The 14,331-nt window shown below is 51.6% G+C and overlaps 3 protein-coding genes across 3 annotated transcripts; 2 read left to right on the top strand and 1 right to left on the bottom strand.

The window, feature by feature from the left end:
• Positions 1 to 2,740: 2,740 nt before the first annotated feature.
• On the bottom strand, positions 2,741 to 7,893 carry BO70DRAFT_330889 (pleiotropic drug resistance family ABC transporter). The gene is made up of 5 exons (XM_025540848.1): positions 7,201 to 7,893; positions 5,599 to 7,111; positions 4,019 to 5,509; positions 3,503 to 3,966; positions 2,741 to 3,440 (listed from the first exon to the last, which is right to left on the bottom strand). The coding sequence occupies exons 1-5, from the start codon at positions 7,767 to 7,769 to the stop codon at positions 3,017 to 3,019; spliced, it is 4,461 nt and encodes a 1,486-aa protein (XP_025402276.1). The 5' UTR covers positions 7,770 to 7,893; the 3' UTR covers positions 2,741 to 3,016.
• A 956-nt stretch (positions 7,894 to 8,849) lies between these two features.
• BO70DRAFT_385226 (MDR family MFS transporter) lies at positions 8,850 to 10,979 on the top strand (the record flags this gene model as incomplete). Its single annotated transcript, XM_025545720.1, has 6 exons — positions 8,850 to 9,202; positions 9,252 to 9,563; positions 9,624 to 10,147; positions 10,196 to 10,517; positions 10,575 to 10,717; positions 10,788 to 10,979. The coding sequence occupies exons 1-6, from the start codon at positions 9,043 to 9,045 to the stop codon at positions 10,977 to 10,979; spliced, it is 1,653 nt and encodes a 550-aa protein (XP_025402275.1). The 5' UTR covers positions 8,850 to 9,042.
• Positions 10,980 to 11,925: 946 nt separating this feature from the next.
• Positions 11,926 to 13,699, top strand: BO70DRAFT_285887 (putative choline transport protein; the record flags this gene model as incomplete). Its single annotated transcript, XM_025539181.1, has 5 exons — positions 11,926 to 12,523; positions 12,588 to 12,927; positions 12,985 to 13,259; positions 13,310 to 13,543; positions 13,599 to 13,699. The coding sequence occupies 5 exons, from the start codon at positions 11,926 to 11,928 to the stop codon at positions 13,697 to 13,699; spliced, it is 1,548 nt and encodes a 515-aa protein (XP_025402274.1).
• Between the last annotated feature and the right edge of the window lie 632 nt (positions 13,700 to 14,331).

Below are 14,331 nucleotides of genomic sequence, written 5' to 3'. Positions count from 1 at the left end.
GAACTCTGGGCCCTAGTATCTATCTAGTCCGTCCTGGGCAGTGGGCACTGACTGGACAGAGAAGTTGGGAACAAAGTGGGAAGGAAATATAATAATAATAATAATAATGGGTCGGTCGTCAGTTGTCCCCGAACCCCCGAGAGCCGCAAAGACGGTGAGGGAGGTGAGTCTGGTCGATAAAGGTTGTGGTTAGGGTGCTTCTTTCCCCTACCCTCGTGGCTCGCACAGCCCGCGTTTCATGCACCCACATTCCAGGCGGCCATTGGCCTGCGGGAGCGCTCGTCTTTGCCCAACTGCCCCGGGAGGAGGATTCAGCCTCAATGATAGGCGGCGTTGAGGTAATGCTGCATTAGCCGGGCAAACGGACTGGGCGGAGGAACCACAAGGGTTTCGGGGGCCAAAAGCTAATGGGCCACCGCGGGTCATGGTTGTGGCCGGTGGAGCGTTAGCAGTGAGTCAGTCGCTGCCCGCCCTCGCCCGCTGATTCGGCCGCGCGAGTGCAGGGGTCCCGGACAGGCAAGAGTCGGCCTGCGATCATCGAATCCCGATGTCCTGATGTGTTCGTGCCTTCATGGGTTGGTTGGTTGCCTCTTGCCCACTGGTTGACCCGGGCGCTCTACTACCCATACCCGGCATATCTACACTCTACACATTACACGCCCGCGCCACGCTGGCTTGTGTTGTTCCCGACACGCTTCTGGAATGGTGGAAATGGCGATAGGATGCTGATCGGACACTCCTCCAGGTCCAGCCAGGTCCGTCCTGGATCTCGGCGGCCCTGGGGACGTCCATCCGCCCAGGCTTACCCGCCCGGGGTCTACCGTCTGACAGCTCACGGCCGGTCGGTCTCTCGTTAGCACCATGGTCATCCTTGAAAGTTGAAGCTGAGATCCCCCCGTCGCTTGGAACCTGGATAGTTACCAGTGGCAGTGGTGACTATCGGCTGGCTGCAATCAAAGCTCCGACCCACTCCCTTCCTGCTACCCCTTTCCCGTCATCCGTCATCTGCCCACATCTCCAGTCATTCTTCGAGATACGCGCGATGCTCATCTTTCTTGAAGCAACCGTTTAAGCCCACCTCGTTTCTTTTTTGGGGGCGGGACCCCCTTACCGCGCACCACCACGCGAGTCGCGACGGATCCGAGCCTAGAATTACTCCCTAGTACGGATTAAGGACTTGCCTACTTCAAAACAATTAATCTCATCGGGTGGCACGTTGGGTTCATTAAACATCGATGACGATGGGCACGCTATGGGGAGAAGGATCTACCCAGCCTGCCGATCCCCGACCAGCACCAATCACTGATAGCCGAAGTATCAACCGAACGGGTAAACAGCAACGATCTCTTGTTGGAATCTCTTCCACAAGATGACTCCCTACTATGTATGGATAATACCAGATGCCGGCAGCTACCAGTCTGTTTGCTGCTTGCTGTATTCCGTCAAACCCAAAAGACCAGCGAGCGTCACGGTATCAGCCCTGTACGATCTCGTACTGCAGTCGGATAGATACGGAGTACTACGGAGTACGGAGAACGGCATACTGACATGCCTGCGTCTGAGTGGCGGAGGCATTCGGCGGCTGTGCTTCTCCAAATCCGCCTTGCTCCAGAGTTCCGACGGAGTCTTGTAAGGCTTCTTTCCTCATTAATCTCCTCCTCCTCATCATCATCCTTCTCCCCCGTGTTCCTTTCGAACCGCCCAAGCGATTCGCCTTGTTCCCCGATATTATCATCCCTTCCCCTGAAACCCAAACCCACCACCCCATTATTATTCTAGACCCCGACTTCAGACTCTCATTTACCTACACCTACAGTCCAGTCAGTCTTACTAAACGTACTCCATACCTAGTAGTTATACCTATCTAGTACTCTAAATATGTGGTCCCTCCCCAAACTCGGAACCCCCCGGGAATGAAATACCCAGATAAGTAATCGCGCTCGATTGGACACATGATCCAGCAATGTAATTTCAATTTCCTGAGTTCCCCCCCCCCTTCCCTCGCGGCCACCTGCATGGCTCGATCGGTAGGAAATAGTAATACACATATACACATATACACATAGGTATACACTGGTCTGGTATGCATCCGTACTCATACCTCATGCACAAAGTTAGGTAAATTACTTACCTTAACTAGTTAGTACAGGTAGTATCCTCGTGATCTCCCAGTGCAGTAGCAGTCCGTCCGGAGCAGTATAGTACTTATGTATGTACGGAGTAAATAATGATAATAATAATAATAAGATGGAAATTGGAAAGTCACGTCCATTCCGCGCTTCCCCCCCCCTTCTCGCGTTATTTTCCCCCCTCCCCTCGGGGCTGCCGGAGCCCACCCATGCCTGCTGCAGATGCGGGCGTCTGGGCGCGCCCGCTGCGCGATGCGCTGCGACTAGTACAATAGTACTAGACATCTACCTACTTATCTACTCTACTTAGTTACCGCCCGGGCGCGCTGATCGTGTCCGTTGGTGGTCAGTGAGTGTCACATGGGATGGTGTTGGAATGCGCCTATCTATGGAGTTTTTTCTTTTTTTTCTTTTTTTTTTTTTTTTTTTGTGTAGACTGTTTTTGACATTTATTGTCAGGTCAGTTTAGAAGATATCTGTAGGCATCTAGGAAAGGAGGATCGTGATACCCTGAATCTGAAGGAGGACATATATAGGTAGGTGGTACTAACTGTACTACTGAAATCATTCGCATTTCGCTCTCTTGATAATACTACCAATTGAAATGGTGAAGCAATTGAAGGTGTATGAAAACACTATTCAGTAACAAAGCCCTTTAGTTATAGCTAGATACCACGATAGCGATACCATGAAATCACTCCGATCTTCGATCTCCATCCCCAGGATAAATGAAGCAAGCTGTACGAGAAAGTCTCCGTATCTCGTCGCATCGCATCGCATCGCATCTCCACGCAAAATCACCAACTTCTGAGTGTCCTCTACTGCCTGAGCCGCCACATCATACCATCTCACCAATCTTCAAATCCCTACTACCTTTAATCCACGTACTAGTCTTTCTTGTCCTTGACAGACTTCTTCTTCGGCACGCGGATCAGCCAATACAAGAACACGGCGGCAACGGCATTGAACACGATGTACACGAAGAGGATGCCCACGTTGCGCCAGAGATCCGAGTAGTTCATGCTCATGGCAGTGAGGTATTGGTTCGTCGTTGAGAAGGTGCATACCTGGCAGTCGGCCGAGGCGTCCGGGTTGAGTAGACTGGCCTGGAAGGTACGGACGTAGGTGTCCAGGTAGCTGGCGCAGGTTTCGTTTGCGGGGGGGGGGATGTGTAGGAGTTCGATGTCGGAGCATTCGACCGCGTTGTTTGCGATGCCTACGCTCAGGACAGAGGCGACCAGATAGGTGAAAGGCGAGGCGCGATACATAAAGATCCAGAAGCGGGGGAGAGTGGCTGGAGTGGCGAGGACGCTACAATGAGGTGGGTTAGTTGAGTGATCTTGATGTTGAAGGAGGGAACGTTTGCGGCTTACCCGTTGAAGATCAAGCAAAAGGAGAACATGAGTTGGGCAATGTTGCTGCCTGTCTCCGGTGATTCGATTCCTGCGATGACCATGGAGCTGAACGTGGAGGTAAACATCATGAAGATCAAGATGAGAAGAAACATTGTGCCACCTCTTTCGATAACCGTGTGGGTTGGAGAGGCGTTGCGGTATAGACCGATGGGGTAGTACCAGCAGAAGTAGGCCGGGACAGCCATGAGGATGTTCCATGGTAATTCAACCAGAATGCTGGCCAGCATGAACGCTTTCCAAGAGTAGGCTTTGGAAGGCCTCTCCCGGACTTCATACAGAGAGCGTTGGGTTGCGAAATAAGGCATCATCTGTTGCACCAGGTTGGGAAAGATGATCAGAAGCATAAATATCGCAAACATCTCGTTCTGCAAACCCTGTATGCTATTCGGCTCCCGCCAGAATGTGAAACCTATGAACAATGTCTGGGACGAACTGATTAGCCAGGGAGATTGCCAAGTGATCGGAGATACTTACAGGTATGATGCACATCGCAGCCTTTGAATATATGTAGGAAGGACTGCGCCAATATTGTTGGAACATACGTTGCGCGCAAAGGAGGAATTGCGCCCAAATGGGCATGGCAAATTCTCCGTATCCTACCATGCGAGGTGGTGGTGGTCTTTGCAGTAACTCTTGCTTCATTTGCCCAAGATCCACGAGAACTTGATCACGTTCAGAACTCTGGCTCCATACCTCTGCCCAGTCCCGGTCAGCATGGGAGCCGGGGGCAGCACCAATCACTTCTAACATCCACTCGGCAGGGTTGGCAGTTGGAGGGCACTTTGATGATCCTTTGTTCTCGAAGTACTTGATCAAGGTCTCCATATTCTGGCCAAGCTCACCAAAATATACAGTCCTTCCTCCGTTGGCAAGAAAAAGCAGTCGATCGAACTGTTGCATTAGAATTGCGGACGGCTGGTGAATTGTACACAGGATCGCTTGTCCATGGTCTGCTAGCTTTCGCATAAGTGAGCATATAGACCATGCAGTTTGACTATCAAGACCAGAAGTCGGCTCATCAAAGAAGACAAGTAGGTCTGGCTTGGCCGCGATTTCCACACCGATTGTCAACCTCTTTCGCTGCTCGACGTTCAAACCCTCTCCAAGGACTCCAACAACGGCTTCAGCGTATGCGTCCATATTTAGCATTTTGATAACTTCTTCCACATATGCAATCTTCTCTTTTCGAGGTGTGCTTGCTGGCTGACGTAGCAACGCGCTGAATATAAGGGCTTCCCGCACCGTGGTTGTTTCCAAATGTAAGTCCTGCTGTTGAACATAGCCGGTTTTCCTCTGAAAAGAGTCATCACGGGGCCTCCCATCAACTAGCATTTCGCCTGTGACCACTCCCATTGTCACCCGGTTGGCTAGTACATCCAGGAGAGACGTCTTGCCTGCTCCCGTTACCCCCATTAGGGCAGTTAAAGTTCCTGGCTTGACCCATCCATCGACGTGATCAAGGATCCGGCGAGTTTGACCTTTAACTTTGATATCATAGCATACATCTTGCCAGTGAAATATCGAAGTTTGTTCAACAATTGCAGCCGTATGATCCGACCCGTCGTCGACAGGCCGCTTCTCTGATATTGGTGCGGTTTCAAGATCGCCCTCACCAGGAATCTTTCTTGCGAAAGCAGGGATCTTCCCTCGAGGAAAGACCAAGATTTCTCCCTTGGAAGGCTTAGCCCGGACCAACTCACTGCTGACAATATAGCAGGCCAGTGAGAAGAAAAGAAAGCCAAGGAGTATGCCATAGTTGCGCCAAAGGTGCGATCGGTAGTATTGGTACGAGACGTTGAGGTATCGGTCGCCATCAACATAATCCTGACCCGCTACAGCACCATTCTGGCTGCAGATTTTGGAGCTAAGAGGAGCGTTTTCGTAGCCTGGCCCAGAAGGCACATATTGTGCGCAAGGAAACCGGCGGCCACTAAATTCGTTAATCATAATAGACTCAAAGGCATACTATGTGTATTCGTTGTTAGCGAGATCCCTCAATAAACGAAACTGGGCAGAATGGACTGATCAGACGAGAGCTATATGGAAAAGCTTACGGCTATCGGGTCTAGGTAATTCAACCACCGAAACCACGGATGCATATCCCGCACCGGGACAGTGAAGCCCGTGTAAATAACAAGGATCAACATGAAAATAGAGGACGGCACCATGGCTTGGGCCATAGAACGTGAGACTGCTCCTGTCCACCGGAAGATGTTGGACATCGTCAATGTAGTTGTCACGGAGAAGAGGTAGAACACGAAGAAATGCCCAGGAGTTCGACGCAAATTCGACATGAAGTAAAGAACCACGTTAAATGCCACTGAAACAATTAATTTTGACGGCAGGTCCACAATCATCGAGCTGATTGCCTCCGCTGAAGGATGATAGAGAGCATACTTGTCATGCTTCTCCACAATCGGCCGTTGTTGCCATAAGGTAAGAATCTCTAGGGCGCTTGAAAATGCATTCAACAAGATTGCAAAGAATAGCAACGCTGGGCGCTGGAAGAAGCTGGCTGTAGTAGGCTCTAGGTTGTAGAATACGCTGGCGACCACCAGCGCCATGACGCTATTACCGATAACGCTAGCCAATGTCATACTCATGTCGCCTTTGAGACGCTGGAAGCCTCGACGGAGGCACAGACGAATTTGCATCGAGTACGACAGCGTGTAAGGCGACTGTGCACGGGTTCCTTTTGCCTTTTCGGCTGCGCGCGAGCGGTTGAATTCTTTGAACTTGTCGCCGCCTATTGGAAATTCCTTCTGAAAGGCATCAATATCTGCAAGTAGCTGCTTTCTCTCAGCACTTTCTCTCCACCGCGCAGAAAACTCGTCAGGTGTTCGAGGAACTAGATTCTCGTAACCTCGGCGAGGCTTCCGTTCTGTAGGGCTGGTTAATGAAGTCAAGAAGTCGGCAGTGGTCTGCCTGTCCGGGCAATCAAATCCCATTTCGATGAAGAATCGCTTGGCATCATCCGCGCGACCAAAGTAAATTTGTCGACCTTCATACAGAACAATGACTTTGTCGAAAACATCGTAAATCGCTTGACCTGCTTGGTATATCGCGACTATTGCGGTAGACTCAGAGTACTCGGTAGACAGCCGCAACTTCCTGACGAATTCGAGAGCCGTTGAGCTGTCTAGACCACGGGTACTATTATCCCAGCATTGCAATGGTGAACCGCACAACACGATCTCAGCAATACTGACTCGTTTCCGTTCCCCACCAGACACACCTCGAATATACTCATTGCCGACTCGCGTATCTATGGTGTGACTTAGACCCAGCATCGCCATGACAACGTCACGCATGTGTGCTGCATACTGGTCTCTAGTAACACCAGGAAACCTGTTTGCTGGAGCTCTAGCATGGGCTGCGAAGTGCAAGGTCTCACCCACGGTGAGCTGTGGGAAATGGATCTCCGTCTCCGCCTGGTAGATCACCTCTCCGCGAAACCGGCTATGCATTTGATCCCAGGATATGCCCTGGTACTGAATGTCGGTCCCTTGGTCCAGCCAAATGCCATGGGTCTCGCCTGCGATTGTTTTGAGGAACGTTGAGCAGCCACTGTAAATGCCATTAATTTAGTAACTGACAAAATCAAACAGAAACTCCCCCAGGAGTGGAAGTACTGGTCAGTTGAATGCACATCTTACCTTCCAGGGCGTCCAAGTACAACAAGCATCTCCCCACTGCGAACGAATCCCTCAAAATTGCGGAGGATATCGATCCGGACCTTGTTCCCATGGCCGAGTTTGTCTCGAAGCCAACCAAACCCTTTCAGCCACACGTTTGGCACATTCTCTTGGTAATCAGCGGCGGTGCCGTAGCCAAAGGCGCTCAAATTGCGGAAGGAGACGCCGGCAGAACGGCGAGGATATCGATCAGGATCACGAGAGGTCACGCGAAGCAAGTTCTTGGTCCACTTGCGCGAGTTGAACTGATCCGAGTTGGGATCCAGCTCAGGGTTGCCGGTGGGGTCAAGAAAGGTGTTGGTTCCCTCACCGGTGCTACTCTTTTGCGACAGGTGGGAAAGGCTATGTGCCAGCGCAACAATCTTCTGGTGATTCTCCCGTTCCTCTGACTCGCGACAAGCCGAATCCGAGCCTTCTGTTTTCTCCTCGGGGGGTATCGTCGTGTGTATAGAGCTTCCAAGCTCACCCCCCACGGCGGAAGAAAGAGCGGAGGCCCCAACAGGAGCAGGAGGGGTGGGCGGGATAGCCATCTCAACACTACCGTCACAAGGGCTTGTAATGATCCGGTGTCACCTGAGGCATAATAGAGGGCAACGGGGCAACGGGGTAACGGGGCAACTGGGAAGGTATATGGGCGCACGGCGTGGTAGCTGATGAGAATGGAGAAGAGAAAGAGGGTCGGAGGAAGGAGGGTCGGACTGGAGGCAAGAAAGATGGTGTCAGCTGGTTCGGAGGACCGGCAAAGTTGTTTGTGAACGGAAGCCGGGAAGAAGCCATCCGAACCGCGAGGGAATAAAACTTCCGGGATCGAAGGCAAGCCATGAATGGGATTGATGTGGTTCCGGGATGGGGGACATCCGATCTTGGCCTCATCCAGGCAGCCGGACAAAGGAAATGGAGCAAAGTTGAATACTACCTCTACTGAGCGGGCACTAGACTTGAGACGAATGAGGAAGTCGGACAGGCTTCGTATGCCCCTGAATACTCTCCGAGGGGCATGGTGATTTCTCCTTGGGTGGCTTTTTGAAACATCTCACCATGACGCCCGCCTGGAAGTTTCTTGGGTAGATTCGTATATGACCTGTTCTATAGGTTCTATCGACTATCTCGAACAAAGAACCCTGTGCTGGTGAAAGGATCAGGCCTAAGGATGCGCCACTTCAAGGGTACCGCAGCCTGCCATGTCCCTGGTAGTGAGTTAGCTAGACGAAGAAGTACCTGGAAATACCTCCGTGCTCCGTGCCCCAGTAGGTTAAATGCTAGCCTGGCTGCCTGACAATCCGGGGTCGGTCTCGCCCCTTCCCCGGGCCCGGAGCTAAACCCACCCGGGCTGCTGTCATTGGTGGGATCAACCCCAGTCAGCACCGTCATCGCTTTGAGTCATAATGAGGCATACTGCTGCGGCAGCCTCAGGCAGAAATGGGCTGTGACGCTGGCGCCTGAGGCTACCATCGTGTCATCGTGCGGGGGCATTCCGTGCTTGTGAGCTCGTCAATTCCCGCCCTGGACTCAATGCAGCGTCGGCAAACTCGATGTGATCAACCAATGCGACCCCATGGATACCATGCTGATGAAGGGCTCAGACCCGCCGGTGCGCGGCACTTGCTCTCTTTTTTTTTTTTTTTGTATAATTGTGCCGCTGTGCGCGACAGGGCAGAGAGCTGCATCTCACCTTCGGTTAGAGATGCTCCCCGCGGTGGGTCTGTGCCTGGTGTTTATCTATAACCAGGTACTCCGAACCCCCATCAAGATGACCCAGAAGTCCTTTAGCCACAACTTGAAAGACCAGTCCCTGGATAAGCTATGCGTGCTCCAACTCAGCGATCCTTCCCTGACGCCGCGGCCAGAAATGAGCCCGATATCGAACCGGCCGTGCCTACACCGCATGAGGAGGAGCCTCTGCTGCAGCGAAAGGCTGAGGATACCTGGAAGCCTCCCGCAGGCTTTGTCTGGATCCAAATAGGTTGGTTGGTTGGTTCAACCACGAAATTGGGCGCTGACCGTCCTCGCAGCTATCATGTCCAATGTTTTCCTATCCGGTTTCGATGGCACTATCACCGCGTCAACATACGCCGTCATCAGTTCCGAGTTCAGTGCTGCTAACACCGCATCGTGGCTCACAACATCCTACCTGATCACCAGCACCGCGTTTCAGCCATTGTACGGTCGCTTCTCGGATATCTTCGGGCGACGAACATCATTCTTCACGGCCACAATAACATTCATGGTCGGTTGTTTGGGCTGTGGAGTTGCTAAGGATGTCATCTTTTTGAATATTATGAGGGCACTCACCGGCGTTGGTGGGGGAGGTCTGATGACAATGGGTACGCACACTGGCCTTCCCACTTCGATACTGTGTGAAACTGGAGACTGATGGGATATAGCCACTATCATCAACTCCGACCTCATACCTTTCCACCGTCGCGGCATGTATCAAGCCGTCCAGAACGTCTTGCATGGATTTGGATCGATTTGCGGTGCTTCATTCGGGGGGACAATCGTTGACTCGATCGGATGGCGGTGGTGCTTCTTGATACAAGTGCCAGTTGGATTCCTAGCCCTTATCACCGGCCATCTCGTTCTTAAGCTCCCCTCGCAGAACAAATTCGGCGGCGAGGATCGGAGCTTACGGGCGATCTGGAAGCGCGTGGATCTGTCCGGAGCATGTGCTCTTATCATAGGCCTGTCAACACAGCTAGTTGGTCTGAGCCTGGGCGGAAATGAGCTCCCCTGGTCTAATGTTTGGGTGATCCTATCGTTGGTCGCGAGCGTGGTGTCGCTAGTCCTTTTTATGGTCATCGAAGCCAAGACAACTGCGGTTCCACTCATCCCACCGAGGATGCTGAAAGGTGTTTTGCCGATTGCAACGCAAATAGCCAATGTATGCGTTGGAATGGCTGCATATGCAGTAGGTGACTATCCTATACCTTCTTCGGTTTAGCGCTAATTATTGTAGTTCCTCTTCACGCTTCCCTTGTTGTTCCAAGTCATCCTCCTGGACTCGCCTACTAAGGCTGGCGCGAGACTTGCGGTACCGTCTCTGGCTACGCCTATAGGCGGTGTCATCTCCGGGTTTGTGATGTCACGCTGGGGAAAGCTGGCGTATCTTGTTCGAATTGGTTGTTTTCTCATGTTCATTGGGAACCTGCTTGTCATGCTTCTACAATTCAATGACGCGGAATGGAAGTACTATGCGTCCATGATCCCAGCCAGTCTCGGCCAGGGAATTGTTTATCCCGGGATTTTGTTCACGTTTCTCGCCGCATTCGGCCACGCAGGTATGGGATCCCTTGACCAGACTGACGAAATGGGAGATCAGCTAACCGAATGTTAAGACCACGCCGTATCCGCTTCCACCGTGTACTTGGTCCGTTCGATGGGCACAGTCTGGGGCGTTGCTATCACATCCACCATTATCCAGAATACATTGCGCTCGGGCCTCGGGGAGGCCTTGAGTGGAATACCAGACAAATGGAAAGTAACTCTCCTCTCATTTAGCCTGCCTGCACCCTGAGGCAATGACTGACCCAAGTGCATTTTACACATAGGTAATTGACGAGATTCGTCATTCCGTATCTGCAATCCACACCCTGCCACCGGAAATTCAGCTGGCCGCGCGAATGGTTTATTACCGAGGAATCCGACTGTCATTCTTGGCATCAGCGTGTTTCGGGTTCGTTGCTACTATTGCAGCGTTCTTCACAAGAGGAAAAGGCCTGCATCGCTCAAGCGAGGCGTAAAAGTGATGCGTAAACGCGCGCTCAGTGGGTTGGTTCGCCTGTTACCCCGCCTGGATTTTCCGGGTTCGTGCGGACTCGACGACAGCCTTGTCAAGGTAGGTTTGAGGAGGCGTTGCCATCGGTGTCAGCGTCGGTGGTGGCAATCTTTGGAGGTTTAGGGGAAAGTCGAGCCATCTGGCAAGGCGACTGGTCATAAAAGTGACCCATCCTGGAGAATATACACCAATACACTCATTTAGAACTGTGTATGAATTTTTGTACCACCTATTTTCCAAGTTATGATCTTTCTGGTTTCATGCGAGTTCTATATGAGCAGGCTCACTTTGCAGCAGGACTCATTCCGCGTTGCGGAGATGTCTCCGTCTACCGAGGAAGCAACCCACGGTTTACATCTCACACTCGAAACTCAATCAAGGTCACCAATAGGATGTTTTCTAAATCCAATGCCATTTTCTTGTGATCATGCAGGAGGCGTCTCTCGATAAGTAGGACATCGTTTACGACGCTAAGGTACTTGCTAGCTGCAGTCATTCCCCGCAGGATCGCCAGCGATCATCTAGAGTTGATGCACAGTTCCGCCCTATTCCGCCTTGATAAGCACCTCTAACCTTATTCTGGCGACGACTTCGTCTGGAATTTCCTCCCGGTTGGTCGGGAACTCGGTAACGGGCTCGGAATTCGATAAGCGTTCCGGGCTATCTTGGTATCAACCATCAGTCATCCCTATCGGGCCTCCCTGGAGGTATGATGAATCAAGAAAATCTAATCCCCATCGCACGCATCTTATCGAATCTGGCTTGCTTATCACACTGGGGCGTGACTGTCAAAGCGTATATGCAAAGCGGAGCTGGAACCATCCATGTGAGGGCTTCATAATAAGATGGATACTCCTCCCATGGCACTTGGTCTCGCAGTGCCTCGCCAACAAACAACAAACCAATACACAATGGAGTCAGACAGCTTCAAGACCTCCGAGCTCAAGTCGGGCCATGCGGCTTCGCCAGACCCCGAAATCGACATGGACAAGGGTCAAGTCGTTGCGGGCATCCCGGATGGACACTTGAAGCGGAACTTTAGCATGATCAGTATCATTGCGTTAGGGTACAACAACACCAACAGCTGGGTGGCCATAGCCACGAGCTTCGCGATTGCCATACAGTCTGGAGGGGCAGTCTCTCTCCTTTACGGCATCATTGTCGTCACCTTTGCCATGTTTTGCACCGGTGTGACCTTGGCCGAGTTGGCTAGCGTCTATCCCACTGCTGGCGGCCAGTACCATTTCACCTCCATTCTGGCGCCCAGTCGATGGAGTCGGGCTCTGTCATATAGCAGCGGGATGGCTGCCGTGTTTGCATGGATTACTCTTGGGGCTTCTATCGCGCTGGCCGCGACGGAGGCGCTCATGGCCGTTGTGATCCGATGGCATCCCTCATATGTCGCTGAGAGCTGGCACTATTTCTTGGTATATCAGTTGATGAATGCCATTATGGTTACCTACAACATCTTTCTGACCAACAAGACCCTCTGGGTGTATAATATGGCATGTGAGTATCTTCTTCCTGTTTGTAAGTCATGGGGTCGGTTCTAATCAAGGCTTTCGCTGTGTAGTCGTCCTGTCTATTGCGACCTTCCTTGCCATCATCATAGCTTGCCCTGCACGCTCTTCGGCAGATATCAACTCCGCTGAAACATGGTCTCAATTTGATAACGGGTCTGGCGGCTGGTCGAACGGCATCTCCTTCCTCACCGGTCTCTCCACGCCTCAGTTCATGTTCTCTGGGCTTGATGCCGCGCTGCACCTGGCAGAGGAATGTCTAGAGCCAGCAAGGATTGTACCGAAGGCTCTTATTGTCACTGTCTTGGTGGGGCTTCTGACGGGATTTCCGTTCGCCATTGCCATCCTCTACAGCTATAGCGACATCGAAGCCTCCCTCGACACGCCAACTGGGTATGTCCCATACTCTATGAATATGTTAAACTTCGGGCTGACGTGGACTTTGACCAGATTCCCCATCTACTTCATCTGGGAAAAAGCCACCCACTCTGCCGTCGCAGGAACAGTCTTCATGGTCGCCATGTTCGTGGTCTCCTTCGTAGCCCTGAACGCCGTGCACCAGACTGCCTCCCGACTCACCTGGTCTTTTGCCCGCGACAATGCACTGTTCTTCTCCCACCGACTCTCCTCCATTCACCCTTCCCTGGGAGTGCCAGTCTACGCAATTTTTCTCAATGGCTTTGCAGTGCTACTGGTTGGCATTGTATACGTTTGCTCAACGACAGGTATGTTTCTCTCTCGGACACATACACGCCACCAGACCAACAGAGAACAGCATTCAACGCCTTCATCAGCACGACCGTCGTCGTTGCTCAAATCTCCTTTGCCGTCCCCGCCCTGCTTCTACTCTACCAGCGCCGAGACTCGCATTACCTCCCTCTCAACCGCCCATTCAAAGTTCCCAACGCGGTGGGCTACGTTGCAAATGTAGTCTGCGTGATATGGGCGATCATTATAACGATCTTCTTCTGCTTTCCCACCGAGCTTCCCGTTACGGGCAGTAATATGAGTACGTTCCGCTCTTCCCCCCCTTGGCTCTTAGGTCTGGTGCTAATGATGTACAGATTATGCTTCAGTTGTGCTGGCCATTATGCTGATTCTGGGCGTTGGGAACTGGTTCGCATACGCGAGGCGGAATTACCATGGCCCGCGGTTGGAGGCCTAGTTAATAATGAGTGATGAGATCCTCCGTACATATTACACTATAGACAAGTTATGAATTAGCATTTATTATATTACTTTAAGCCCGCGAATCTCTTTCACTTCCAGGACTGATAGGGTAATCACCATTATCTCAAAACCCAACCACACTTCTTAAAAAAATCAGTCAACATGGCATTCAAAAAGCAAGTAGGAAAGCACTGACTAGAACACATCCTTCATCCCACTCACAGACATACACTTTACCTCAAATCCCAACCCCCAAAACAACAACAACAACAACAACAACAACAACAACAATAATAATAGCCTCAAGAACCACCCACCAACCCTAACTGCCCATCCCACCAACGGACACGACCCAAAAGAAAGCCCACGTGGAACCATCACTTACATACATAGCTACTAGTTACCTACCAACCCACCTAATGCACATCTATCTCACCCCAATTCCAACAAGCATAGATAGAAAGCCCCACCCCAGATGGAACCCTACTTTATCTCCAGCACGGATGAATGTACATCAAATCAACTAGTATTTATTATCTTATCGCGGGTTATTCAACGGCTGTCGGGCGTTCTCCACCAGAAGAGCCGCTGAGATCCGCGTTTCGGAAACGTTCCGATGACAGATCG

This window comes from Aspergillus heteromorphus (assembly GCF_003184545.1).
Source record: "Aspergillus heteromorphus CBS 117.55 chromosome Unknown BO70scaffold_4, whole genome shotgun sequence".
In the NCBI taxonomy this organism is placed as follows: Eukaryota; Fungi; Ascomycota; class Eurotiomycetes; order Eurotiales; family Aspergillaceae; genus Aspergillus; species Aspergillus heteromorphus.
Note: the sequence above shows the minus strand (reverse complement) of the source record. Positions and strands in the feature narration are given on the sequence as shown.